Source organism: Chelonia mydas, chromosome 3 (assembly GCF_015237465.2).
Source record: "Chelonia mydas isolate rCheMyd1 chromosome 3, rCheMyd1.pri.v2, whole genome shotgun sequence".
Classification (NCBI taxonomy): domain Eukaryota; kingdom Metazoa; phylum Chordata; order Testudines; family Cheloniidae; genus Chelonia; species Chelonia mydas.
The window spans coordinates 188,699,461-188,726,065 of NC_057851.1; the positions used below are offsets into that span (position 1 = coordinate 188,699,461).

General features: G+C 43.2%; 2 protein-coding genes across 4 annotated transcripts in view; one reads left to right on the forward strand and one right to left on the reverse strand.

Moving 5' to 3' along the window:
• Positions 1 to 8,019: 8,019 nt before the first annotated feature.
• MDH1 (malate dehydrogenase 1) lies at positions 8,020 to 24,639 on the reverse strand. Its single transcript, XM_037896079.2, has 9 exons — positions 24,247 to 24,639; positions 16,678 to 16,776; positions 15,462 to 15,558; positions 14,399 to 14,574; positions 12,901 to 13,023; positions 12,558 to 12,734; positions 9,671 to 9,784; positions 9,320 to 9,409; positions 8,020 to 8,665 (listed from the first exon to the last, which is right to left on the reverse strand). The coding sequence occupies exons 1-9, from the start codon at positions 24,247 to 24,249 to the stop codon at positions 8,540 to 8,542; spliced, it is 1,005 nt and encodes a 334-aa protein (XP_037752007.1). The 5' UTR covers positions 24,250 to 24,639; the 3' UTR covers positions 8,020 to 8,539.
• The window catches only part of LOC102938329 (WD repeat containing planar cell polarity effector), a 255,151-nt gene continuing 253,129 nt past the window's right edge, over positions 24,584 to 26,605 (forward strand). For all 3 annotated transcript variants that reach the window (XM_007062889.4, XM_043543984.1, XM_043543985.1), the window contains exon 1: positions 24,584 to 24,790. The gene's annotated coding sequence lies outside the window, so the exon portion shown is untranslated. The remainder of the gene's footprint in view (positions 24,791 to 26,605) is intronic.

Sequence of the window (26,605 nt, forward strand, 5' to 3'; positions counted from 1 at the left end):
CCAAGCAAGGGATCGCCTGGTACGCTGAGCAGGCATAGTCACCTGGAAAGATGTACTGAGACCACGGCATGTGTCACCAAGTAAACAGGAAGGGGACTTTCAAAATTCCCAAAGAATTTAGGGTGTGGGGATGACGGTTGGTCACCTGAGGGCAGGGCAGTAGAGATCAAACCGATGACCAGAGAGGTGATAACAGGCATTGTGGAACACCTCCCGGAGGCCAGTCGCAGCACTGCTATCGACCAGGGTGTCTGCACTGGCACCGCGGCGCTGTACCCCTGGCACAGAAAGCTCTACCCCTCAGGAGTTACAGAGCAGGAAAGCTGGTTTACTGCGCAGAAACATGCCAGTGTAGAGAAGGCCCAAATGTTTCTGAGGGAGCGGTAACAAGGTGGGGCAGACACAGAGGAAGAGAAGCCAGAGCCTTTCATGGAAAATTATCTAGTAACAGTCTAGCTCAAGAGGAAGTTTAGGCTGATTTGTTTTGTTTAAATTAATAATGACTATAAGCCAGGAAGGGGAACATTTTAGATCACGTCCAGTGTGTGTACTGTGTCAGGAGCAAGCTCTGAATACTGCCTTCCAGTCCTTAGCCAGGCAAAACTTCTATTGCCATCAGCACCTCCTCTCAACGATATTAACATGTGCTCAATAACTATACGCTTCATACTTAAACACCTGAGGCATTTTATCCAGGCCTACACGTAAGCAAGGGGAACTGGCCGCCTTGGTTTTGTTCACATCTATCAGACTCAGTCGATGGACATCGTGACCACTACTACTTTGATAAGAAGCTGCCTTGTCTCTGTAGGTCACAACGAAACCAATGGATTTGAAGATGCCATCACTGCTGCCAGAGAAATGGCAGAAACCATGACATCCTTCCTAATCACCTGGGACCATTTGCAGGAATCTCAGGCGCTACATCAGACTCCCCTTTTTTTTAGCAGGCTTTTCCAGTGGATAGGGAGATAGCCCTCAGACCTGGGTTCTACTACCCCCATGGACTTCCGGTATGACCTCAGGCCAGTTCTTTAGGGACAGAGTTTCAAAGGTTTAGGCACCCAAAGATGCAGCTCGGCATCTAGTGGGGTTTACAAACCACCTAACCTTCTAGGCACTTTTGAAAATCTCACTAGGTGCCTAAATACCTTTGAAAATCTAGCCCTTCAGTCTCTGTGCCTCAGTGCCCCATCCGTACAATGGGAATAACAACACTGCTCTACCTCACAGAGGGGCTGTGAGGAGCAATAGGTTAGACATTGTGAGTCACTCAGACACTAGGGTGATAGGGCCACATGCTATCCCTTCCCTTGGTTTTGGCCCCTTCTTTTCACCTGTCCCCCTCATATCTCCCTCTTTACTGAATGTCACCTTGGCTGCATGTCTTCTGAGTGCCCTGCCTTCTGTCTTCAACTCCGCCCTTCCTCCCCCATTCCTGTTTTACAGGCTTATCTAACTTAATTTAATTACCAGCCCTTTCTGATCTTAATCATCCTGCCTCTGTTTATAAACAAAATACCGACTCCCTGCCCCAGGGGCACATGCTGGGAGCAGTATCTCGCTGCTGCAGAACTCTCATTCCACACTCAGTTAAGATTAAGAGCTCCACCTGAGGCTAGGACATGTGACTAAACTGGGGGGGGGGGGGAAATGGCACCCCTGAAAAAGAGATGTTTGTTGTTTTAAACTGTTCTGTTTCTTCAGGCTCAGACATACATGCTGGATCAGAAAAAGTTCCAGTATTTCTAGTCTTTCTCCTCTCCCTCTCTCTCTTTCACTTGCTCCATCTGCAGGCTCAGTGGAGAACCTGCAGATGTTTTACCAGACTTTCCAAGATTGTTAACGCAGAAAAGCAAAGCGTTAAATTCTCAGCAAACCTAAGCTCTGATCCAAAGCCTGTCAATATCGGTGGGAGTATTTCCATAGACTTAAAGAGGCTTTGGTTCAGACCCTTGTTCAGAGAGAGAAAAAGTATGAACAAAGAGTTTTTATTATTTAAAATTGGTTTTACTTCATTAAAAGTCATTTAAAAAAATAAATTCTTAATACCTAATTCATCTCTGTTTAGTGCTTTTTCTGAGATCTCCTAGCTGCTGATGCTGGCACTCAATTGGGATTTTTGGCAAATCCTATTAATAAAGGGCCAAATACGCATGGGATCCAAAAGGGACATTGACCAGAAATAAAACTGATCAGTCTCTTTTCATTGTGCAGACTATGTGAAATGCAAAAAGGGAACAAACAGCATAAACAGAAAACAAGTTGCATTATTACAACTAAAATAATTTAACAAACTAAGATGGTATTAATAAACAAGGGTAAGGAAATAACCTTATTTTTAAAGAAATTCCCATTGACTTCAATGGGGCCAAGATTTTTCTCATGATTTTTAACTTGACAGTATCCCTTTTAAAAATCAAATACATCTTTACTTAGTTTGAGCAGCGGTGTTTTACATAGCTAAAAATATCACAAGGGATGCTTTGTCTTCATGGCTTCCGCTGTGGTGATGTGTCATAGGAAGAAACAGCTAGAGGCAGGGGACTCGTGTAGCATTTTGGGAACTGAGCTGCTTACCTGAAATCCAGTAATGGGGGGAAACCAGTCCAAGGGAGGGGTTGATAAGGAAGTTGTCACAGACATGAGCAGGAGATGTCTGGACTGAAAGCAGCCTTCCAGTTAATGGAATAAGTGAAAGACAGACTTTTTTTGTTCTCTACCAATGGGGGAATAGCACAAGAGCAGAGTGACTTCAGCAGTCAGGAAAAAAGTAGACAGATGAAAAAGATTTGGGGCTTTTACATATTATGTTTTCATTTACATTTTAAAAAGCGCAGTTTAAGAGACTACAGAGCAAATTCCTCTCTGTTGTAACTCAGTTTGAAGCCAATGGAGTTAAACCAAGGATTAATGGCTCTACATTTTAAACAGTATAGATTTATGTCTGATGAACATCTTCAATCCAGACAGAATAAGCAAGCTGGCTCAAAAAAAACCTTGAGACCAAAATATTTGTAGGCTCATATATGCTTAGCAAAATTGTAACATTAAAAAAATCACTTCAAATGAACCAAAGTTATTATATAATTTATGTAGTTCCAAAAGCATGGCAGTGCTAGATAAATACTACAGGCCTTATTCTTCACTTCATAATGACAGTTTTTATTGGTGTAACTTCATGAGGGGCAGTACTGTGATGCCAAAGTAAATCTGGTGTAGTGGAGAATCAGGATATAAGTATATTATTTCATATGAATACTATGTATGGAAGTGTTTTTGAAGTAACTATGAGGAAAAGGGATATATTTCTGTTTTGCTTGAAGGTGTGTGTACATGGGTAACCATTCACCTTCATTTGATCTCCTTTAAATAAATTTTGAAAAGGGGTCATACTGAACGTACGATAGTGTACTTCTCTGCCAACTGGCTTTAGTTTTAGACTGTTGATGTGCACTGGGCCATAGGAATGATACTATGTTTCTTTCAGTGGTTCGAAACAACTTAATGTCTTCAGTGAACACCCTGTAAATATCACTATAAGGTGGTCATGTTTGGGATTCTTCTTGTTGAAGAGCTACAGCATTACACCTGCAACATTATCTGAATTCAGGGAATGACGCATGCAGTTGATAAAGATCTCTTTGTTCTCCAAATCTGACACATACTGGAAATCCAATTACTTCTATTTACTGCATCACAAAGATGGCAGTCAAAAGCTTATATACACATCAGAAACAGCTTCAGAATTGTAAATGAAGCAGCAGCTTCTGTTGATGCAGAAGGTTGTCCTCTTTCCACTGTACGCATAGTGAAAAGTATTCCTTACCATATTACCCAGTTCTTATAGTTTTGAGTGTGACTCAAGCATCAAGATTTTGTTGACTTCCACCCCCTTCCTGAGGCCCCGGGCTGCTTGCTGCTCTCCCTCTCCTCCTGCCTCCACGCAGCTGTTTGGCTGCACTTCCAATTAGCTGTTTGGCAGTGCCCTGATCAGCGAATTGGGGGTGCTGCCAAACAGCTGTGGCTCATGGGTGCTGAACACCCACTATATTTTCCCCAACTATGCACTGAGGTATATTGTTTGCCCAGTAGGCAAATGATCTTTTAAAAACCAAATGTATCATCCATGAGGCCTCCAAGTGCTAATTTTGATACTGCTAATATTGAAGCAAGACTTATTAGCATAAAGACCACCATGTCAGCTTTCTTGTTCTTTTTTATGATAAAATCAGAGCATATATATGTGGTCCCCTTCCACTGGTGTTGGTGCTCTAGTTTAGAAAGACAACTGCAGGGTGCATAGTTGATATTTTAAGGGTAGTGAGAGCATTTCTAAAGCTTGTCTTATTTGAAAATCTTCATAACTAGAAGTTGGTAGAAGAGGACTTACAGCAGTTTTGACTTGACTGCACACAGAGCACAACACTGAGCTTTTGCTCCTTAATCAAAGGGAACTCAAGAAAACTTTTGATCCCAACAGTTTTGGAGCATATATTATATCAACAGAGCTAGCAACATGCAATTAGCCTAGAAGCTAGAAACCTGAGGTACTTAGAGTTGGGCACAGCTACCCAATAACAGTAGCAGTAGAGAATGATGCTTTCAGAAAGATTAACAGTAACTTGCTATCCAGTTCAGTGCTCAGTGAGGTTGTCTTGCTTTAATAGCTATGGGTGTCTGTAGACGCTAATTAAAAACAGTATATTAAACTCCCCCCACTCATTTAAAAAAAAAAGCAGTTATTTGTAAGGAACAAGTTATTAACTGCTTTAAAACCCATATACTCATGGGGAAAACTTTGTTGATGAGGAAACTATGTACAGTAAAGATGGTGTGCATGTGTATCACGGACCTCTACTGGATGGAATCATAACTGCTGGTCTGTGAACAACAGGCCCATGTTGCTAAATTTGATTCTTTGGCTGAAGTGACATAGCCTATGCTTTTGGAAGAAGAGAGTCTGAGCTCTGTGCCCACTGTCCACTTGAAGTACTGAGTATCCATGGTATGAACTGAAACTAGTGACAACTGAGAAATCCTAGGTCCTCCTACAGAATATTTCATTAGGATACTACAGTCTAGCATTCCCTGCATTTGTATAAGCCAACTCATGTTCTTAATTTGTCTAATGAATCATTCAGTATATGCAATAGTCAGCACTTCAGGGATAAAGAAATTGGACAAAAGCCATCCATTGTCTTTTTTGGCTCAGTCAAAGAATTCAGAAAAAGCAAATATGTATAGCAGCTGTGCAATTAAATCCTTAGTTGTAAATTAGTGGGCATACTACAGGCATTTCCTTTGCAAAAAATCAACACATGGAAGGCCCCTTTCTTTCTAGGCTGGAGACTGTATTTCCACCTAGAATAAATACCAAAGGCACAGGCAAACAGAAATTAAGTGCCTCTTCTCCTCAACTGTCCCTCATCTGACAGCATTAGTCAAGCAGTCCTACAAAGCTAGCACTTGAATATTTTTGGAATCTATTTCTCTGTAGGACTTCCCTACGTGAGTACATAATAATGTTTTCATTTTCGACTGAAAAGGGCTATTCTATTTACATAACCTTCTTTCATTTTAATTGTGCTGTAGTTATCCTCTGGGACTTACCAGCTGTGATGCAAAATGTGTCTTTGCAAATGAAAGAATGCCCATGTGGGGAGGGGAGCAGGAGTGAAGAACTTTACCAAACTGCCTCTCAGGCCAACTTCTCCCTATACAGTTTCAGAGCATCTAGGAACAGGCAAGTTGGCATGAAAGTATCACAAGCTTGTTTTAATAGATCAAAAAAAGCTAAGGGCCCAGTTCAGCCATGCTCTGGCCCCTGTGCAGTCATTTGCACTGGTGCAAAGTGAACATAAAATGCTCTCCTTCTGAGCTGGTAGTGTTTTAAGCAGTGTAAATGACTACCCCAGGAGCAGGGTTATGGTGAATTAGGCCCTATGTACTTATTATTGGCAGAAATAGTAAAGCAAAGGTAGCTATGATAGGGAGCAGCAAAGCTATATAATAGCTGTCTTGTCTCATTTTCAGCCTGAAATCAGTTTTTACTAAAAATAAAAATAAATAAAAATTGGGCCACATCTCTGCCTAAGCAGAAACACTGCTGGGAGTTGAGACAGACAAGTAGGAAAACCTCCATAAGGTTGGCTTTGAAGATTTTCCTGAACAGTAGGCCCTTGCTGGACAGGGGCTTAAGGACCATGGAGTTCTTCTGTCGACCTAGCTACTGCCTCTCCGGGGGGGTGGATTAACCATAAGCAAGGGGAGAACACCCATACTGTCACTGTAGTTAGTGTCTACAGTGAGGCAATACAGCAGCACAGCTGCAGAGCCATTTAGTGGTGACTCTTACTTCGGAGGGTGGGGGGGGGACGGGACTTCTGATGCTGTAGTAAATCCACCTCGCCACTGTATCAGCTACTATCTAGCAGTGTTGACACTAGGCATTAAATTTCACCAAATGAGGGTCAATCCATCCTCAGCATTGTATACACTCATTATACTCCACACCTGAACATAGCCATTATATGGACAACATACCCTCATATCTCAATGTCTGTACTTTGACCTGTCAACCTTTTACCCCCAATCGGGGATACTGCAGATTATGTATTCCTTACACCCCCTGATCTTAAACCGAACTTAGCACCCCTTGATGATCTGTACATTATTCCCTGATAACCAGAAACTTCTATGTTTAAATTCTGTACCGTTCACTTTTTTTTTAAAACATCTTAATACAATTTTTAAATCCATCTTGCCAAGAAGCAGTAGCTGTATCAGCTACTGTCTAGCAGTGTTGACATTAAGCGGACCAAAGGCCCAATTACATTGCACAGGGTGTGAAATGTCCCTTCCCTTCTTCCCAGTCCTTGAACCACTGTCTAATCCATTTGAGCATTCACAGCTAACCCAACTGGCTTTAACTGCGAAGGAGTTTTTAAAACACCACTACATGAAACACATGAAAAGGCAAGATGTAGGGGAGGAAAGGAGAATGATCGCATCACAAAAGTGCGACAGTCAGCCAAACTGTGCTGAGAAGCCTGAGTCTTTATAGAAGGGCACACGGCTTATTGCTCATTGTTTTTTTAATATGGGCCCAATCTCTCAGGGTGCAAAGGAGGAAAGAATTTGGCCTTATAAGTTTTGGGGAGGCCTCTTGAAGAGACGAAATAGTAACAGCTGCAATCATGTGAGAAGTATTAATTTGCTTTTCTTCCATCATCTGGCTCAATTTCCTCACAACTTCAGAAATGAAGTAGTATATTAAGCTATTGTGCCAGCTCCCCTAATACTCTAGCATGCGTCTGCTCTAGAAGTGGGTGGAAGGGAGAGAGCTGCTCTAAACATGAGATGTAGTCTTTAGCTGCCTATGTCCTCTAAACACCTGTTCGGCAGGGCAGCGAGATACTAGTACATTCACAATAATTGCTTTCATTAGTTAGCAGGGTACTGTAGCCAGGGATTAAAAGAAGGTAGACATGCAGGTAAGCAAAAGAATGTCACTTGAATGCTTGAGTCTGTCACAGGACCTTGACCCCGATTACACATTAGTAGTTTCTCCTATTAAGCTAATATCTGTCAGTTGTATCACAGACATCCTTTCACGTTTCTAGGTATCTGCTGTATCTGTATTCTAGTCCTGAACTACTGCAGCTCCTGAGCTCTAATTAGAATGTCTAATTTACCCATCCCAGGACAAAACTCAACTGTCTGTTTTTCTAACCACAGCACAAATAGAATAAAGGGGTATTTTAGTTGGAAAGAGCAACACGGAAGTGCTAAATCATTAATAAGACTTCCCAAAGACCTGTAGTAGCCTATATCCATACCTTCTAAGCTTTGCTCTTCTCCCCTGCCCCTTTAACTCAAGATTGAACACAAGAGAATATTTTTTACAAAACCATCAGTTATAGGGCTGCCCAGAGAGGTATCCTGCCCATCACACAATTTACAGAGGCAAAAGTAGGTTTAGAAGTCAGAAAAAAGACAGGGAAAAGGTGATCGGTATCCATTGTGCAATTAACCATCCTTTAATGTTTCTATTACAAACACAGTGAAGTATAACCAGAATGAACAGTACATGCTCTGTATCCATCAACTAATTTCCTTCTTGCATTTTTAAAATAGGAAAGTATTAGTTCAAGGAGAACTACTGACATTTTTATCTTCCTTTTAATATTAAGCCACTTGACTGTTAACCCTGATCGAGATAATAATTCAAATGCCACCAGTGCCAATTTCTGAACAAGACTGAATTACTAGTCTCTATTTGATACAGAAAACATGTATTACTGACCAGTTATGGGGTTTTTTTGGGGGAGAACAGATTTTGAATCGCTTGTATGTTTAACTGCCAAGAACTCTTGATAATAGGCACATGTGTACCAATAAGCATGTGACCGTTAAAATGAATGGCTGCCACAAAACAAAAGCTTGAATACAGCAACTGCATGGGTTACTAGATTTACAGACGACTTTTAGACTCTTCAGCTTTTGAGGGATTTTCTAAACCTTGATGACCGGCTAGTCATGGACTGGAAATAAATGCCACAGCAGTCTCCTTTTCTTCCATCAACTCCTTTGTAGTCAGATCCATCTTCTCTCGGGAGAAGTCATTAATAGGAAGACCTTCAACAAACTTCCAGGTTTTATCCTGTTTGAAAGTTAGTCTGTATGAGAACAAGTCTTGTACAGTCTAAAAGCAGCACCTAATTTTGCAGTTTAGGTACTATAGTGAAATGAGTTACACCTCTGAACACAAATGCTAATCTGTGGTCCAGAAATTGTGTTAGAACACATGCTTGCTCCAACTGAAACCAAGTGATGGTGTGGAGCAGATCTGTGTCTCGAAGTCTGATGTACTTTAGTGACTAGAGTTTGCCACCTGAATGAGAAATCCCATTCTAGATAACAGTTACAAGATATGGTAAATTTACATGTAAATATCCCCAAACAAGCTTACTGTGAAGCAGATGGACTTATGTCTCTAATTTCTTTTTACCTGAGCAGTCTTAAGAGCATTAATATTTTTCTTCAAATTCAGTGTAGAAGGTTAGTTGCAGTGTATTCTTTCAGCCTCCTTCTCCCTACACTTCAGACTACGCTTTTCTGCGGCCATCCAATATTCATTTGCCAAATTATGGAACAGTGAGTGTAATGGGCATCTCACGGTAGGCAGAAGTATGTTGAAAGCCTGCTTCACAGCACCAATGATCCAAATCCTAAAATGCTACCACTGAAATCTACATAACCTCCCACTCAAGACATTTCAAAATTAAACCTTGATAGATTTAAATAGTGTAGTTACCTTGATTACAACAGGGAATGAATAGAGCAAATCCTCTGGGATACCATAGGAATTTCCATCAGAAATGACTCCCATGGAAACAAATTCCCCCTGAAAACAAAAAGTTAGTGATAAATAGCTTTCCTTGCTATTACAGTGGGCACAAATTTAATTTCTTATAGAAACTCCCCCGCTCCCCAAGTCTATACTATAGAAAGCCTTGCTGCATTTGTTATAGTCCCAAGTGTGTAATATCTTCGGTCACTCATGATTAGACATATTAATCTACCCAGTGCAGAAGGACATTAAAAAACACAGAAGTTTAAAGAGATTAGTCATGAGCACCTCTGAATGTGCCATAGCAATATTTACCTCTGGAGTGCCAAACCACATGTCCCTCACATGGTCACAGATAGCTTTGGCAGCTGACATTGCACTGGACAGCTTCCTGGCTTTAATAACAGCTGCACCACGTTGCTGAACAGTCTGTAGTAAAGACAAAAAAACCCCCAGAATTGGACATCTCATTTGCATATAGTCCATAAATGACACTAGGTTTAAGCAAGCAAGCAGTGGCTTTGTCGTCTAGTTACTGCTAACAGACTACTGCTGGGGGAATTCTGCCCACTGTGCAAGTGCAGAATTTATGTCCCCCACAGAATTGATTCTGATGGAGAGGTGAAGGGAAGATGCACTTACACCTTTTGCCCACTACAGGTTCACGTGGTGACAGAAGAGAGGGCAGCTGGCTCATCGGAGGAAGCAGCCAGCTGTGGAGAGGGAAGGGGCAGAGGCTGACTTCCGGACAGGGCCCTGTCCATGAGGAGTCATAGGATATGGGAGGGACAGAGAGCAGGACACACTAGGCTGCTGGGGGCGGGTGGGTGGGTCACACAAACTGGGGTTCAGAAGGGCTAGTGAGGGGGGACAGACTAGAGCAGGGGCACAGGAGCTCGTGGGGTGACAATATTGAGCCAGAGGCTGAATGGGGAGTGGGAGATACAAGGACACATGGGGACAGAGCAGATGTACCTGACTGAATGGGAGAGGCTAGGGGTCAGCCAGGGTTTGCATAGGAAAGGCTCACCAACAATCCCTCCCCCACTGTTCCATATTTCTCCCACCCATACCGAACACTCTCAAGGTTCACTCCCAGGCTCCTTCCCAGCAATTTTTTCCCTCTCCTGCAGTTCCTCCATTACCCCGACTCCCCCAAGCCTTTGTACTTCTGAAGGGGGTGCGAAAAGTTTCTGTATTGTAGTTTAAATGAATTACTCAGTTCTGTATTCATATGCCTAGCAAGGAATTTTTCAAAACACATTTTCTGAATCTTTTTTGTTGTCTGTAACAACACAGACAGACATACTTGATAACAGGTATTTTGAAATGAATTACCAAAAATAATTGAAATTGGCATGATTATATGGTGTTATTTTGACAAATATGCAGAATTTTAAAATATTGTGCATAGAATTTAACTTTTTGGCACAAAAATACCTCAAGAGTAATTGTTATGGGAGAAAGTTTTGTATAGTCTTCACTAAAAACCCTCAGTTGGAGAGCAAGATGTTCACAGTTGCATTATGGCAGATATACAATCCTACCAATAAGCAGCTGTAACACTGAAGTAGAACAGGCTAACAGCCTAGAAATGTTCTGCAAGGGTCAAGGCTGAGACACACTGAAGGGTTGGGAAGGCTGGCAGGGCTAGGTTTCTTGTTGTACCAGGTTTGTGGCTAGCAGCCTATCCTACGGGGCTGTCAATGTAGGATCTTTCACAAGCATCACATCAGGTGATCTGTACCAGTTTCGGTTCAGTAACTGAAGCTTTTTTTAAAGTTTATAGGTAAGGCCCTACTTGAATTGCAGGATGATTGTCAAATGACAGTTTCAGACAAGATGTGGAAAAAAAAAAAAAAAGGACCTTTATTATTTGCAATAATTTGGAAAAACCTGCTCCCACTGTCAGCTGCCTGTCTGAGGCTCCTGTTGTCAGCCACACATCTGACAAAACTGCGGTGGAAGCCTAATACTGCAAAATCTACAATACCGCAAATTAAGTAGGGCCTTATGTATAGGTTAATTTATGGCAGAACATTTATAGTTTAGTGGCCAGCTGAAGACTAGAAGTGAACTACTTAGCTCATGTGGGACACACATGTTATCAAGCAACTTTAAAGATTACATAGAACCTATTTCACATGCTATCGAGTCATCTGATAGTACCTGAAGATCCCTGTCTCTTTTCGAAGACACTTATGTCAAACTAAGCTAATTGCTGAAATGTATACATAAATAGCAAGTCTCATTCATGTACAATATTTATAACAGCCAAAGTTTGTTCACTGACTCTGTACCAGTTAGACCCCAACTCATCCCCTAGGAAGCAAGCACCTCTAAACAGTCTTACTATCCCCTCAGACAATACACACATACACGTAACAGACCAGCTATATGATATATCCATGAGGGCCTATCCCCACTGTGTGCAGCAGGCCAGAGTCAAGGATCCAGCACTGAAGCCCTCCTGTTTAAATCTAGGGACTCCAACACCTCAACTGTGAGCGTATAATAATTAGAAAAGAGGGACTGGACCTCACAACCTTACAGAGCAAGCAAAGGACTCGTTTAATAGGCCAAACAAATTTAAACTGCACCCAGAAACAAGCTAGAAGGTAGCAAAGCCTATGGAGCACAGGCAATTCAAATTCTTTATGGGACCCACTGCTCAGCAGTCAAACCACAGAATCCTTGAGTTAGAAAATGGCAGCCTTAGAAAAAAAAACAAACCACAGACACCCCAGAACTGTCATCCCCAAGTAATGATCAGTATATTCAGAGGGGAGCTTTTCCAATTCTTTGGACTAAAATTACTGAAAAGTGAACTATCTTCTCCTAAGCTAGGACACCAGATGATACCCAGTGGCAGCAATTTTGACTCTCAACATTAACTTTCACGGTTGATCATTTCAGCAGGAAAAAAATCCAGCTAGCATACTTATTTAGGTTTATGCAAAAGAAAGCACCACAGGAACAGGACTACAGATTTTAAAGATGCAAATATAGGATTATTCTGACAAGCTATTTGAAGACCAATGATTTTAGTAGGACTGGAAGATTTACTTTGCTAAAGTTTCCCATAAGATTTCCATGGTGTGTATATTAACACTAGCTTTTTACACTGAGTCAGAATTAGTCCAACAGGAACACAGTATAGTATAATTATGCTGAGAGATCATTAATAAACAGAAAATCTTACCATGATAAAGTCACCCTTCAGCCAGCTGTCATCTTTTACAGCTTCATAAACTCCAACTTCCTTTCCTTGCACTTTCACCTTAGCATGGTTAACATCTGGGTACTGAGTGGAGGAGTGGTTCCCCCAGATGATGACATTCTTCACATCACTAGCAGTTACACCAAGTCTCAGAGCAATCTAATTTGAATTTAGAAAAGACATGGAACAGACTAATTTCAGCTACACTTTAAGTGTTTAGTACATCTAAGTATAACATACTACTTTCTGAGAGAGCTTAAATTTAAACATTTCTTTATAAGTCAGACATAAGAAGGTCTTCTAGCCCTGGATGGATTCTTCCTACCTGGGCTTTAGCTCGGTTCTGGTCCAAACGAGTTAGACAGCTGAAGTTTTCTTTTGGTATTGAGGGAGCTGACTTTGAAGCAGTCAAGCAGTTGGTATTTGCTGGATTTCCTACCACCACAACCTAGGAAGGCAATGAAGGGGAGTGGGACGAGAAGAGAAGTCAACTTTTTAGCCAAGCTACAGTTTCTGCAAATTCATGTCCCTCAGCTGGGAAAACACAATATTCAGCATTTGTAAAGAAAAGGCTTTACTCCAAAGAAGCTGTCAAGAAATGAAGACAAAAAGTCTTGTTTAAATCCTAAACATATTGTATACAATCATTAACTGAAAGTCCTTCATCAAAAAAAAAATTACTCAAGAGGATATCATAAATATAGAATCACAGGACAGTTCTTTTTAAATGCTTCTTCACAAGTGCCTCTATAATAAAAGGAGACCAGTATTTAGAGGTCAGCGCCACTGACCTCCAGTCTAGTTACCCTGCCACGCAAAAATCCCCCACAATCTCTTAATACATTAAAAGGACTATACACACAAACTAGTCAGCTCTTTGCTTGCTTTCTGCTCTCCCCACCACCCCCATTAAAGTTTCCCATTTAAGGTAGTTCTACTAGATGACACCGCTTTACATGATCAGTTATGACTGAAGGAATTGTTGCCTATTTGAAGTAAGATGCTGTGTCTCAAATTAAATCAGTTTCTCTTAATATGAAAAGGAGATTAATTGATGAAGAAAAAAAAAACAGTGTCAAGCTCCATACAGCCTCCATCTAGTGAGCGGATCTAGAGACATGCTTTTATATTTCCCTTTTTGATATTCCAACTTCTTAGTTCCCCATTACTCTGTAAGAGCGGATGCTAATTTTTATTTCAACTGTAGAAAACGCTCAACAGCCCTGTAGACTCAGCTGGAAGTTCATCAGCAGAGGAAGCAGGCATTCAAGTCAGTTACAAAGCACAGTGGGAGCATGAGTATGAGATTAGGAGCTGTAGGAGGGAAGCCACATGATTCTGTTCATTGTACCTGAGCTACTGGAAAGAGACATTAAAAACTAAATCTAAAACAAAGCCTTTTATTTTGTGACTTTTGACTGATACAGAAGTCATTAAATTAAAGCTACAGATTCATATGAAATAGGAGCCAAGTTTGCATCGGTAAACTGGTTGTTCATCTGCATGTGATATCATCAATAGGAGGCCACCTTGTCTCACTCTACTGCTCCTCACCTCTGAAGAGTAACTGCAGGACACTACACACTCCTACCTAGAAGATGGTTCAGTGAATGGACTGGGATCATTCCCTAGATCAACTAGGGGGTCTAACAGGATGCCTCCACTCAGGCTTTGGCCAATTCAGAGCATTTGAGAAGCAAGACTTCCGTAAAACAAAATTTGTCCTTATGCTACATCTGTACTACTCTACAGCTCTTGCTGGGATCTTTAAGTTGCTTGGTAAAGAGTTTCCAGTTAAAAAATAAAATAGTTTCTGTAATCACCTTGACAGTCTTCTTGGCATACTTGTCCAAGGCTGCACCCTGGGATTTAAAAATTTTCACATTTGCTTTGAGTAAATCTTTCCTCTCCATGCCCTCTCTCCTTGGCATGGCACCAACCAGAACAGCTATATCAAGATCTTTAAATGCAACCTCCTCCTTGTCTGTTGCGATGACCTCTGTAAGCAAAGGAGGGAAGAGACAGAATTAGTAACAGACCAATCTTTTGGGGAATTCTATGGCAACATCAATGGAATTATTCTTTGGACTACCTTCTATTTAAAGCACTAATCAGACAGGCAGCTGTGACAAAGACACACCCAGAGAGCAAATGCCCATCTTTACTAGTTTAATTACTGCTCTTTCCTTACACTAAGTTGTCGATGGGTGTTAGCAACTTCCTAACATGAATGAAGTATCCATCCTCATTTGTTTGCCTATACCCTTTGATGTACCCTATACATAGTACTCCTCACTTCCCCATCCCTTCCAACCCATGTAATGGCATTGGATTTTTGTGTATGACCCAAATGAGTTTTCCTTTCCTCAGTAACCAGCAATATCAATTCACACTGGAGAAGGTTGAGTAAGACTACACAGTCTGGGAAGTTTTATTTATCAACTGATATTTGAAACCATTACTATAATAACTACAGCATTGCCCATTAGCTCACTTTCTTCCACCTCAAGAGACTATACTTGAGAATCCAGAATTTGTTACACAAGTTGATCACTGAAATAAAGACAAAATTGAGAAATGATTTGATTTTAAGAGTTTGTTTTATAACCTTCTCAGAAAGAGGACTGGCATATCAGAAAAGACAAAGCTATTTCACTACTAGGCCAGGAGGCCCATCGTGACATGATAGTTCAAGCAGCCAACTGTTTGCCATCTTACTTTCAAGGCTTAAATAGTATAAACAAATTCCCAATCATTATGTATGCAAATAGCAATTTTACATATGCAAGTATTACACCCATATCTGAAGAGTTGATCCTATTTCTCTTACAGTTTGCAGTTAATCAAGCTAAGTTAACTTTAAGAGTCTGTATTCCTTTTGGTCACCTCTCAGCAGCGGAAGGGCACAGTCTTGTAGTTCCATCATTACGCCATCCAGTACAGTCATCATGGGAGTGATATCCAGCAGTATAAGAACAAGAGGCTGTAAAACAAAGTAATTTAAAAGCATATGGAACAATAAGTGTAGGCTTCAGGTTTTCAATTATTTCCTCCTGCAGCCAGATATTAGTTAATATCACCTTTTGGGAGAGATGGGAATGTATAACAGCCCATTTACTAAGACAGAGTGACTAACAGCAGCACCACAATTCAGCATTGAATGCATATAAAAACCAGGATGCAGAATATCTCAAGGCTCTATTTCTTCTCTTCAGGCTCACTGCTAGGATTGGCAACAGTCTAATCACACAAACCCAAACACCCTTTCCCTGCCCCGCTCACTCCATCTCCCCTCCCTCTGTCGCTCACTCCCTTTCACCAGGCTGGCACAGGGGTTTGGGGTGTAGGAGGGGGTGCGGGCTCTGGGCTGGGGGGTTCAGAGTGTGGGAGGGGGCTCTGGGCTAAACCTTAGGCAGGGAATTGGGGTGCAAGCTCTGGGAGGGAGTTTGGGTGTTGGTGGAGGCTCAGGCAGCGGGTGCAGGCTCTGGGAGGGGGCTCAGGGCTGGGGTGCGGGTTCCAGCTGGTTGGCGGTACAATGGGGGTAAGGCAGGCTCCCTGCCTGCCCTGGCCCTGTGCTGTTCCTGGAAGCGGCCAGCACATGCCTGCATCTTGAGGGGCGGGGGGGGGAGAGCGAGAGCCAGGGGGCTCTGTGCACTGCCTCTGCCTGCAGGTATCACCCCTGCAGCTCCCATTGGCTGCAGTTCCTGGCCAATGGGAGCTGCGGAGTCTGTGCTTGGGGTGCAGGCAGCCCACGGAGACCCCCGTCCACCTCCCAGGGACCACAGGGACATGCTGGCCACTTCTTGGAGCGGCATGGGGCCAGGGAGCCTGCCTTAGCCCCACTGCGCTGCTGGACTTTTAACGGCCTAAAATCTCCCCATTTGGCTTCAGTAGCCTCCGGGAGATAGAGCCCAATACTGGGCGACTCCCGGGAAAACCAGGAGGGTTGGCAACCCTACACTTAGAACAGTAACTTATGTCTTTGCATGAAATGTGAAGGCTCACAGGAAAACTTAACTCCAAGTTTATCAAGAGATTTTACAGATTCTAGTTTCTTCAATACTGTTGAACATGACACGTGACAGTTCAGTTGAACCATTACCTGTTCTTTGCCAAAGACATCTCCCTTGGCAATGCTGTAGAGCAGAGAATAGGCGATCTGACCAGCAGCTCCAGTCACTAGGACTCTAATTGGTTCAGACTGTAAAAGAAATAGACAGACTTAGCTAACACATTGCTGGTAATACAGTTTTCCCTGATTAGAGAGCCATTAAGCATTTTCAGTAGTTATTGTAGAAAGAGCATTCAAATATTTAATACTTCTGGATGTGAAGCATGTGCAAAAACCCAGCACAGGGTCAGCTCCTAGGATTCTGCTTTTCTTTCAAACCAATAGCTGCACTCCCAAATGTCTTCTGAGAGCAGACTAGACCTGCAGAAAGGTAGCCAAAAAGCTGCAACTTGAAACCCCAGAACCTGAAATATTCCAAGGCTTGTTTGCACTTTGTACGGAAGAGAGTGATGGGAAGTATTTTAAATGAAGGCCAGAACAATTTAATGTATGGGGAAAAATACTGCCTTTTTAAAGCATAGGCACTTCAAATACAGAGTCACAAAATTCCATTAGACCACTATGTAGCTTTTATGCTTCAAACTTATTGGAGAGCCTATACAAGTCTTCAGAAGATTGGCAGAATATGCAGCGTAGAATTATATCACACTATATTAGACTGCTCTCATTACGTTAAATTTGCAGATTTACTTGCAAGTGGAGATTTGTAGAATACTGCAAACCTAGATATCTGATGGAACTGTAAATAGGACACCAACTAAAAAGTTATGTAGCAGTTCAAGTGATATGTTCAAGAAAGATCTTGGAATCATTGTGGATAGTTCTCTGAAAACATCCACTCAGTGTGCAGCAGCAGTCAAAGAAGTGAACAGAATGTTGGGAATCATTAAGAGATAAATAAAAACAGAAAATATATTGCCTCTATATAAATCCATGGCACGCCCACATCTTGAATACTGGGTGCAGATGTGGTCACCCCATTTCAACTTGAAAAAGAGACAACTAAAAAACCATGATTGGTGTGGAGAAAGTAAATAAGGAAGAATTTACTCCTTCTTATAACACAAGAACTAAGGGTCAGCAAATGAAATTAACAGGCAGCAGATTTAAAAACAAAAAGGAAGTATTTTTTCCACATAACGCATAGTCAGTCTGTAGAACTCTTTACCAGAGGATGTTGAGAAGGCCAAGACTATAACCTAGTTCTTTTCTGAACCCTGTAAGTTGATGGAGGATAGGTCCATCAATGGCTATTAGCGAGGATGGGCAGGGATGGTGTCCCTAGCCTCTGTTTGCATCCTGTCACCCATTCCTAGCTTGTGGCATCACTTTATGATTACCTGTTCTGTTCATTCCCTCTGGGGCACCTGGCATTGGCCACTGTTGGAAGACTGTATACTGGGCTAGATGGACCATTGATATGACCCAGTATGGCCGTTCTTATTAAATAAAGCAGTAGGCAAAAGGCTGGTATGTATACTGTTTTTCACTGCACAAGAATCTCCCCTCCCCCCCCCGCCCAATATCCAGAGGCCGAGGAAAGGGTGGTGTGTGTTATGTCAAGTTCTCATACAGCCTCAGACCAATCTCTGAGGTTTGAGGTGAAGCTACCATATCTGCAAGTGTGAAAAATACCAAGGATGAAAAGAGCAAGACCTCTTTGTTTTAGAGCTTGTTTACACTAGGAAGGTTTTGTTTGTATGGTTACGCTGGCAAAAACTCTAGTGTGAACATTTATATGCATATGAAAGTACTTATACCAATTATGACGATGTCCAGGAAAGGTGACCCAGACAGTTAGTAATGGAGTTGGTAACACAAACTCTAGCAGCTTGCTACTACTTTCCAAATGCAACATGTACGACCTCATTGTCCTCATCAATACACTGTTTCAACAGGCCAACAAGTATAAGACAACCTAGATGCATCCTTGTTCAAAACACTAGCCCATGATCAATTATATCATCATCATCATATCAGATTAAGAGCTCTCCATGATTTACGGCTCACTTGCCTCCTGAGAGGTACAGTGTCCCTCCATATTGCTCTCAAGCAACAGACAACAAATCAAGCCAGGGAAGAAAAAAAAAAAATCAGAATTTCAAGTCTGGAAAATTGTGACAGTTCTGAATTCCAGCAAACACATGGAAGCATTTCCCTCAGTTACAGAAGCCTTAGTGGATGCTGAGACAGTGTGGAAAAAACAATGTCTGCTGAAGTTCTCAGCTATATTAAAAAGGAAACATCAGGACTTATTTGATGAGAATGTCAGTTCTTGAACTCACCACATGTTGCCCTCCAAGTCTACACAGCAGACAAGGATTCTGCAGCTAGGAAGACTGCACATCATTGAGTAAAACAGACTTGAGCAAATGAAAAACCATTAGTGGAAAAAGGAACTGGCAGAGTTACAACTAGCAGAAGACTGCAAAAATACCAAATGCTTTTTTGCCTGCCTTTGTGCTGCGTATGGACCGAGGTACAACAGAATAACCTCTATATGAGCCCCAGACAGCAACAGACTCTTGATTGACAAAAAGAAATACTTGGCCAATGGATGGAACACTTCATTTGGCATCTCAATCACCCTTCCAAATGCTCTTCCACAATGTTCACTGAAAGACTAGCTTATACTAGACCCCAATTTATGACACTATAACTGCAATCAAGCAGTTGTCAAAAGGGAAAGCACATGGACTAGATGACATTCCAGAAAATATCTATAAGCTGGGTGGCTACCACACTCCAATGCACCTCACACGGCTCTTCTGCATTATCTGGGAGCAAGAGTCACTGCCACAGGATTTTAAGGATGCCAACATTGTCCACCTCTATAAATAGAAGGGGGATAGGGCAAACTGTGATACTTACTGTGGCATTTCCCTGTTGCTGGGAAAAACTTAAGATCCAGTCAAGAATTAGTAAAGACCTAGCTATCCTCCTCAAATCTCAGTATGGATTTCTGTCTATATGGGGCACTACATACATGATCTTCACAGCCAATCAGCTTCAGGCAGAGTGCATGGAGCAAAACCATGCTCTTTGTCGACTCAGCTAAAGCTTTAGAGTCTAAATCGCAAGGCACTCAGGAAAATTTTGTTCATGTTTGGATGCCCTGTAGAGTTTTTTCTGTCATTCAGTGCTTCCATGATGGGCAGATGGCCAGTGTGGTGGAAAATGGCGAGATATCAGAACCTTTTCCAGTCATCAGTGGCACCAAAGTCAAGTGCTGGCTCCCACACTCTCTTCCATCCTTTTGAAAGCTATGCTTATGGATACATTTAATGAGATTGACAGAAGAGTATTTATCTAGATCCACACAGATGGGAAGTTTTTCAATCTGCAATGCTTTCATGCTTGCATGAAAGTTGCAGATTTACTCAGTAAGCAGCTTTTTTTTTTTTTTGGCTGATTGTGCAATGATTGCTTAGTCGATGCAGGACATTCAGTTTATAACTGATCACTTTGCTTGTGCAGTCATTCATTTTGGTTTCACAATCAGCATAAAGAAAACAGAAGTACTGTACCAACCAGTGTTGGAGCATGTCTATGCAATTATTAAGAAGAACAACACTGCTCCAGTCCATGGAGAAATTTTGCTATCTAGGGATTATGCGGTCACAATTGATGAGATTATCCATTGCATAGCCAAAGCCAGCTCTGCATCTGGAATGCTGTCACACGTCCTATGGAATGACACAGGGGCATCAAAAGTAAGTACTAAGCTAAATGTCTTACAACACTTCTATTCGGTTATGAGACATGGACAGTCACTGCCACAATTGTGCATATGGCACTGATCAAGTTTCCTGTCTTCAGTCTGTTTATAGGGTCAAATGGTGGGACAAGATTCGCAATATCAAAATCCTTAATTGTTGTAATTCTCGTTCATGTGGGGTACAGGAGTCGACGGGAGAGTGATCTGCAGTTGATTTGATGCATCGATCACTGCGTGTTGATCCCCCGATAAGTGTAGACAAGCCCTCCATCACCATACTAGTATAGCTTATGATGGTTCCCAAAAGTAGGGCGCTCTCAAATTCATGGTCCAATTCATAATACTATTTTATTAACTGTTTATTAGCTGTCTAGGTTGACCCTTTAGAATGCACTCACTTCATGTATTCAAGCTTCTTCTCTGCAACAATGAGTATTAGAGGTTTTTTTGTTTGTTAGACAAAAACAGGTTTTCATGCACATGGTCTCTAGAGTCAGGAGCTAGGGAGTTAAAAACAACCACTAAATATTGTGATTTGTTTTAATCACAAAAATGGCAAGATATAGCAGCACTGAGCCACTGAAGCTACTTTTAAAATCAGTTTTGTTTTAAACTTGCTAGATGTCAAGATGATCATGTCCCTTTACATGGAGGCCCATTCTTTCAGAAAGGAATCTTAGGTACATAGGACAGTCATTTTAATCTGTGACTTGGCTCCTACACTGAACTTTAATAAGAATGCTTTCATGTTCTGGTAACTAAAGCAGTGACCTTTAGTTGTTGCCAGTTTTTAGAGTTTGTTACATGAAATATATAGAATAAGTTCAATTAACATATTTTGAAGCTATTTATACCTCCCCTGTCAAATTCAAAAAAGTGTGGAAGAGAGCCAGGAAAGGGTATGGAATATTTAGTTCTCTACAAGAGAAAGGGTGGAAAAATAAAGTGTTTCATTGTATTCGCGTGTACAGGACCTCTGTATCCTCAGATAGCTTCAAAAGACAACAAGTAGAATTCTGAAGGGGAGGACAATATATTAAAATAGCCTTTTTTAAAAGAATACTTGGTTACAGAGCACAAGCTTCCAATCTCAAACCTGGAGACTGACATCAGCACCATTTATTCCCTTCCCCGCCATACTTTTAAGTAAGTGCTTATTGCCTTAATTAGTATCTTTTGCAAAGTATAACACCTTCAATTTTAACAGATTTAGGACTTCTCAAACTTGCTGGATACAGTACTATTTAACAAAACAAATAAGCTAGCTATGCTGCAGGTAGTTACAAAGGATAGTTTCAAATTAATATCAGATTGTCCTCTGTCAGCAGGAGGCAGGGGAGGGGGTAGAACTATATCCTCCCTACACAGAGGTGGACTGTGTTACAAAAGGCCTTGCCAATCCGTAACTTAATTACTAACTGTGATAACGTACCTTGCTTTACAACATCCAGGAAAGTGGGATTAAGAGGACAGTAGTCCATGCACAGTTCAAGTTTTAGCAGTAACCCACCTTGCTTGATAAAACATTTTAAAAACTATAAGTAGTCAATATTACTGAAGCTGAAAGCTTAAGAGTCAGATATCAGACCAATAAGACTTGGCTGACAGACCAACTCATTTGAAGTCGCATGGTAGCTGTGCTGGTCCCATATATGAGAAAAACAAGGTGCACGAGGGAATATCTTTCACCAACAGAAGTTGGTCCAATAAAAAGAGATACACTTTTGAGCTCTACAGAGGTCTTCTCATTTCTTTCACCAACAAATTTGTTCCAATAAGAGATACTGCCTTAGTCACCTTGTCTCAGACTTTCATTCTGTCCTTTCCACATTTGAGTAGAGGAATTAGTTGAGAAAACTGCATTCTGATACATTTCAGAGAGTTGTGAGAAAATTTAGCACTTGAAGTTACTAGCTATGTGCAAGTACTGTACCGACGTAGTGTCCCCCAGTCCGTTCCTTTAAAGTGGAAGTTGAGACAGGCGCTCCTAAATGTGAGCGTTGTTCACATGAGGATTTGGCTAATGGCAATTATACCAAATCATGGGGGACTTTGTTTTCAGAAATTTCAAAACTGTCATCCCTAATACTAAATGGGATTGGGAACATCCTGAATTGACATGACTGGAGTAGCGAACATGAAATCAAAACGATAAGGTTCTCCAGGGACTAGACATCACTAGAGTAGCATTTTAGATACACAAATAAAACAAGAGTGGGGTAGAAAAATCTGGAATTGAAGAGCAGGATTTAGGGTCAAGGAAGACATGAGGGGCAAAACAAAAAATAAATCCATTACTAGAGATAGAAGAAGGATCATCTCCGTATATACATTAGATAGTGACAGGAAGCAAGTAATTTATACATCACTTTACACATTTAACCTGAACAAATTTCTAGATGCATCATACATAGGAAATGGAAGTGACTTGAAACTTAAGGCCAGAGCACAGGCAGCGTGCGCCTTATTGTTACACCAGAAAGGAGAGAAGCAGTGTAATGAATATAGCTCCTTGCAATGCTTTTAGTGACATCATTAACACCTATTTTAACATAGAAACAAGAATGTTTATATCTCAGGCCTTTCCAAGCAAAACAGCTTTTCAACTCAATCATTTCACTATTAACATAAGAAGAAGAAATGCAACTGAAATCCAGGGCTAGTGTCTGGGATTAGTTCCAGTGCCCATCCCTTCCCACCCAACTACATCATTTGGGGGTGGGGGGGGGGGTAGCTCAGTGGTTTGAGCACTGGCCTGCTAAACCCAGGGCTGTGAGTTCAATCCTTGAGGGGACCATTTGGGATCTGGGGCAAAAATTGGGGATTGGTCCTGCTTTGAGCAGGGGGTTGGACTAGATGACCTCCTGAGGTCCCTGATGTTCTAACCTGCCTAAGTCACACAGCTCGAACAGAAAAGGAACTGGAAAGTAACACAGAGAAAAACGCCATATAATCCCCATGACCGGTGACATTCTAGATCAGGATGTGACCTTCTAGATCAGGATACAGCACTTTATGGAAAACAGTGAATTATAACTGCTAGTTTGAATGCAGCAGCAGACATGCACCCCTGGCTGGAACAGTCTGAGACTCAGGTGCGCTGCTTCCACAATAACCCACTAGAGAACACTTTCAAAGTCACCTCGAGACACTACGAAAAGCGACGTCACCCACTTCCCCTCCCGCACTCCAGCAATTAACAGACGGTTTCTATAAAACCACACCAAGATTTTACCCAACAGCTGGCAGCTCTGTCCACAGCCACTGCTCACGCCGGTGTGCCCGCGGCAAGCGCCCCAGCCTGCAGCGTTCGGGAACCACTCCAGGCTCCGGCCCAGGCTGCAGCCGCCGTGTCCTCTGCTGCAAGGATAAGGGGTCACCCCAGCATAGGAACGATGGCGCCTGACCGATAAACGGGGCCGCCCGGTCCCGGGGCCCCTCCTGCCCGCCCTACCCCCCGACCCTCCTGCCAAGGACGGGCGCAGGCTACAGACTCCGCACACGCCCCCGTCCCACCAGGAACTGCACAGGGTCACCCCCCTCCCCCCACACCCACACACCAGCGGGCATTGGGGGCTCCGTACCCCCGCCCTCACCCCAGATAGGGGGTACAGGTCCCCCACATACACGGGGAGGGGAATCTGTTCCCCAGGCCCTCACCCACACAGGGAAGGGGATCTGCATCCCAGGCCCTCACTCCAGGTAAGGGGTACAGATCTCCCGCATACACAGAGAGGGGGTGCGGGAGGGATCTGTACCCCAGGCCCTCACCACATGTAGGGGTTACCCTCTCACACGTACGGAGGGGGAGCAGGGGTTACCACCATATTCTCCAGAGGGAGGGGGAGCTTCGTATCCCCCGCAGGCCGAGCGGTACTGACCATGGCTGGGCGAAGCGGCTTGTCCGGCTGTGTCGCTGCCTAGCCTCAGGGTCACCTCTAAGCACAGCCAAGGCGGCGACGGCAGTAGCAGCAGCCCCACGCACGGCGCTGAAGGTATTAAGAGGGAGAGGGAGGGGGCTGATCCCAGTGGGCAGCCCCTCGCCGCGCAGCCGCCTGGGTGCTGTAGTCTCTGTCCACCCTGCTCTCCGCACGTTCCGTTCAGTCTCAGTCTCGGGAGTACTACAGCTCCCAGCATGCGCCGGGACAGCCTCGCTGCCGCTTACAGTAGCTCGTGACCAGTCTCTTTCCACCTCCCCGCCAACCGCTGAGGCGCGCCCGCGTGACTGTCGGACACAGGCAAAACGGGGAGCAGCTTCCCCAGTCTCCGCCAGGGGGCGTTACAGCTCGTTTTTTGCGCATGCGCTACAGAGGACACGTGGCCTGTGTTTATCTTTGCGCATGTGCGAGACGAAGAGCCGGGAGGTCGGGGGACGGTGTGTGTGTGTGTACGCGCAGAGTCAACGCTCCTGTTTCGGGCGAACCGGTGAGTGCGCGCATGCGCAGCCAAAGAGGCGAACGGTTGCATTATGGATTGACCTGTTCGCAAGCGAAAGAGATGAGGTGAGATGGCACGGGTATGTGCGCATGCGCACCCACGTTGTTTCCCTCGTTGCCCAGTGACGAGAGCAGAGCGCGCTGTTGCTAGGACCCGGCGGACGCTGAAACAGTTACAGTTCCGGTCTCTCCACTTCCCGCCGTTCCCAGTGAGGTGAACGGGACCCTGGCCAGCAACCCCCCCCCCCGGGCGCTCGGCGGGGTGGGCTGCCTGGGCTGAGGGGCGGTTGGGTCCCTGAGGTGGAGGCGGCCGCTGTGGCTTCCCCAGTGTTTGTCACGTGGCTTCACTCTTGCCGCTCCTTTCCGATCCCCGGGGTGCCCGGGGTCTGCCGCTGCCTCGCCTGGGGCCCGGCTGCCCCCCTCCCGCACTGCAGGCCGGGTGGCCGATGGAGTCGCCTGTGACTGTGGGGCCTATTTCCGATCCTCCGTCCGTTCCCGTCTCCGGGCAGAGTTCCTCTGGGCGGCGTCCACTGACTCCCTTGACGCCTTTGAGGAGCAGTGGGCGCTGTCCGGGGTTCTCTGCTCGGGGTCCCCGTCCGGTTCCCTTCATTTGACCCTTTGACCGGACTCCTGTCCCTGTTATTCATTAGTTGTCCCCTGTAATTGTTTGGTTTTCCAGGTCCTGTGGACCCCTCCCCCCTTTAGGCTGGGGGGGGATCCTTGGACTGCAGGCCGGGCGGAGGGACGTGACTAGCCACGGGCTAAAGGGGAGCGAGTGGGGAAGATGTGGGAAGGCCGGGGTACGCAGCACTGCCGAAATCCGAGAAATGAGCCGACGAAAGGCCTGTCTACACGGCACCGTCCCCAGGTCAGGCCCCGGTGCACGCCAAGGTGCTGCTGCGCTGTAGCTCTCCCGTGTGGTCGCAGGACCTGTCAGTTGGTGCCCGCAGCAGGCGGGGGATGGATCACTTAGGTGGAGGGACTAAAATAATTCTATTTCCATCACCTTTTTGTCTCCTACTGAAATGTTACAATTTTGGTGAAACCTAGTAGACACCCTAGTAGACAATTCAGTAGGATTTTTTAGTGACTCTGATCGAGTTTAGAGCCCAATCTCAATTAGCTGAGCAGAGAAAAAAGTAAAAAGAAAGACAAGAAGTACTATAAAGAAATAAAAATATACCATACAATAAAATACCAAAAGGGGAAAAAGAGAAACTGAAGCAAAAAATCCATGATGAAACAACCTTACAGGAGAGAGAAAATATATATAATAGTAAAACAATGCAGAGGCTGGAAATAGGCAAAAATAAGCAAGAATGTAAAGGGTTTTGAAAAAAATTGCAGAAAAATCATAAAAGGGCAAATTTTCAGATAGTATCAATATTTCCTGTAAAAGACTTAGTTGCTATATTCTTAATAATTACAATTAGTTCTCTTTTTTCCCATAGTTCATTTTATAAGCTCAGTGTGAGAGACTGCATAAGCATAAAAGCTATAGTGGAAATCACCCCAAAATTCTTATTATGAAATAAAAGTCCTGAATTACTTCATTGTATTTCAGTGGGCTTTTATTCTGTTCACAGAAGAGAAGCTTCAAGCTGACCTTTAGGAAATTGGTTGCACTTTATATTAAAATTCCATTTATAGTTTATAAAAAAGTTAATAAATGATTAGCAGATGTTTTAATACATAGTTCATCCACTTTACATCAGTCCTTTTAGATTTTTATAGAGTCCAGTAGGTCAATAGGTAGCTTATAATCATTGTTGGTAACCTTTTACAACACATTCCATTGATGTGC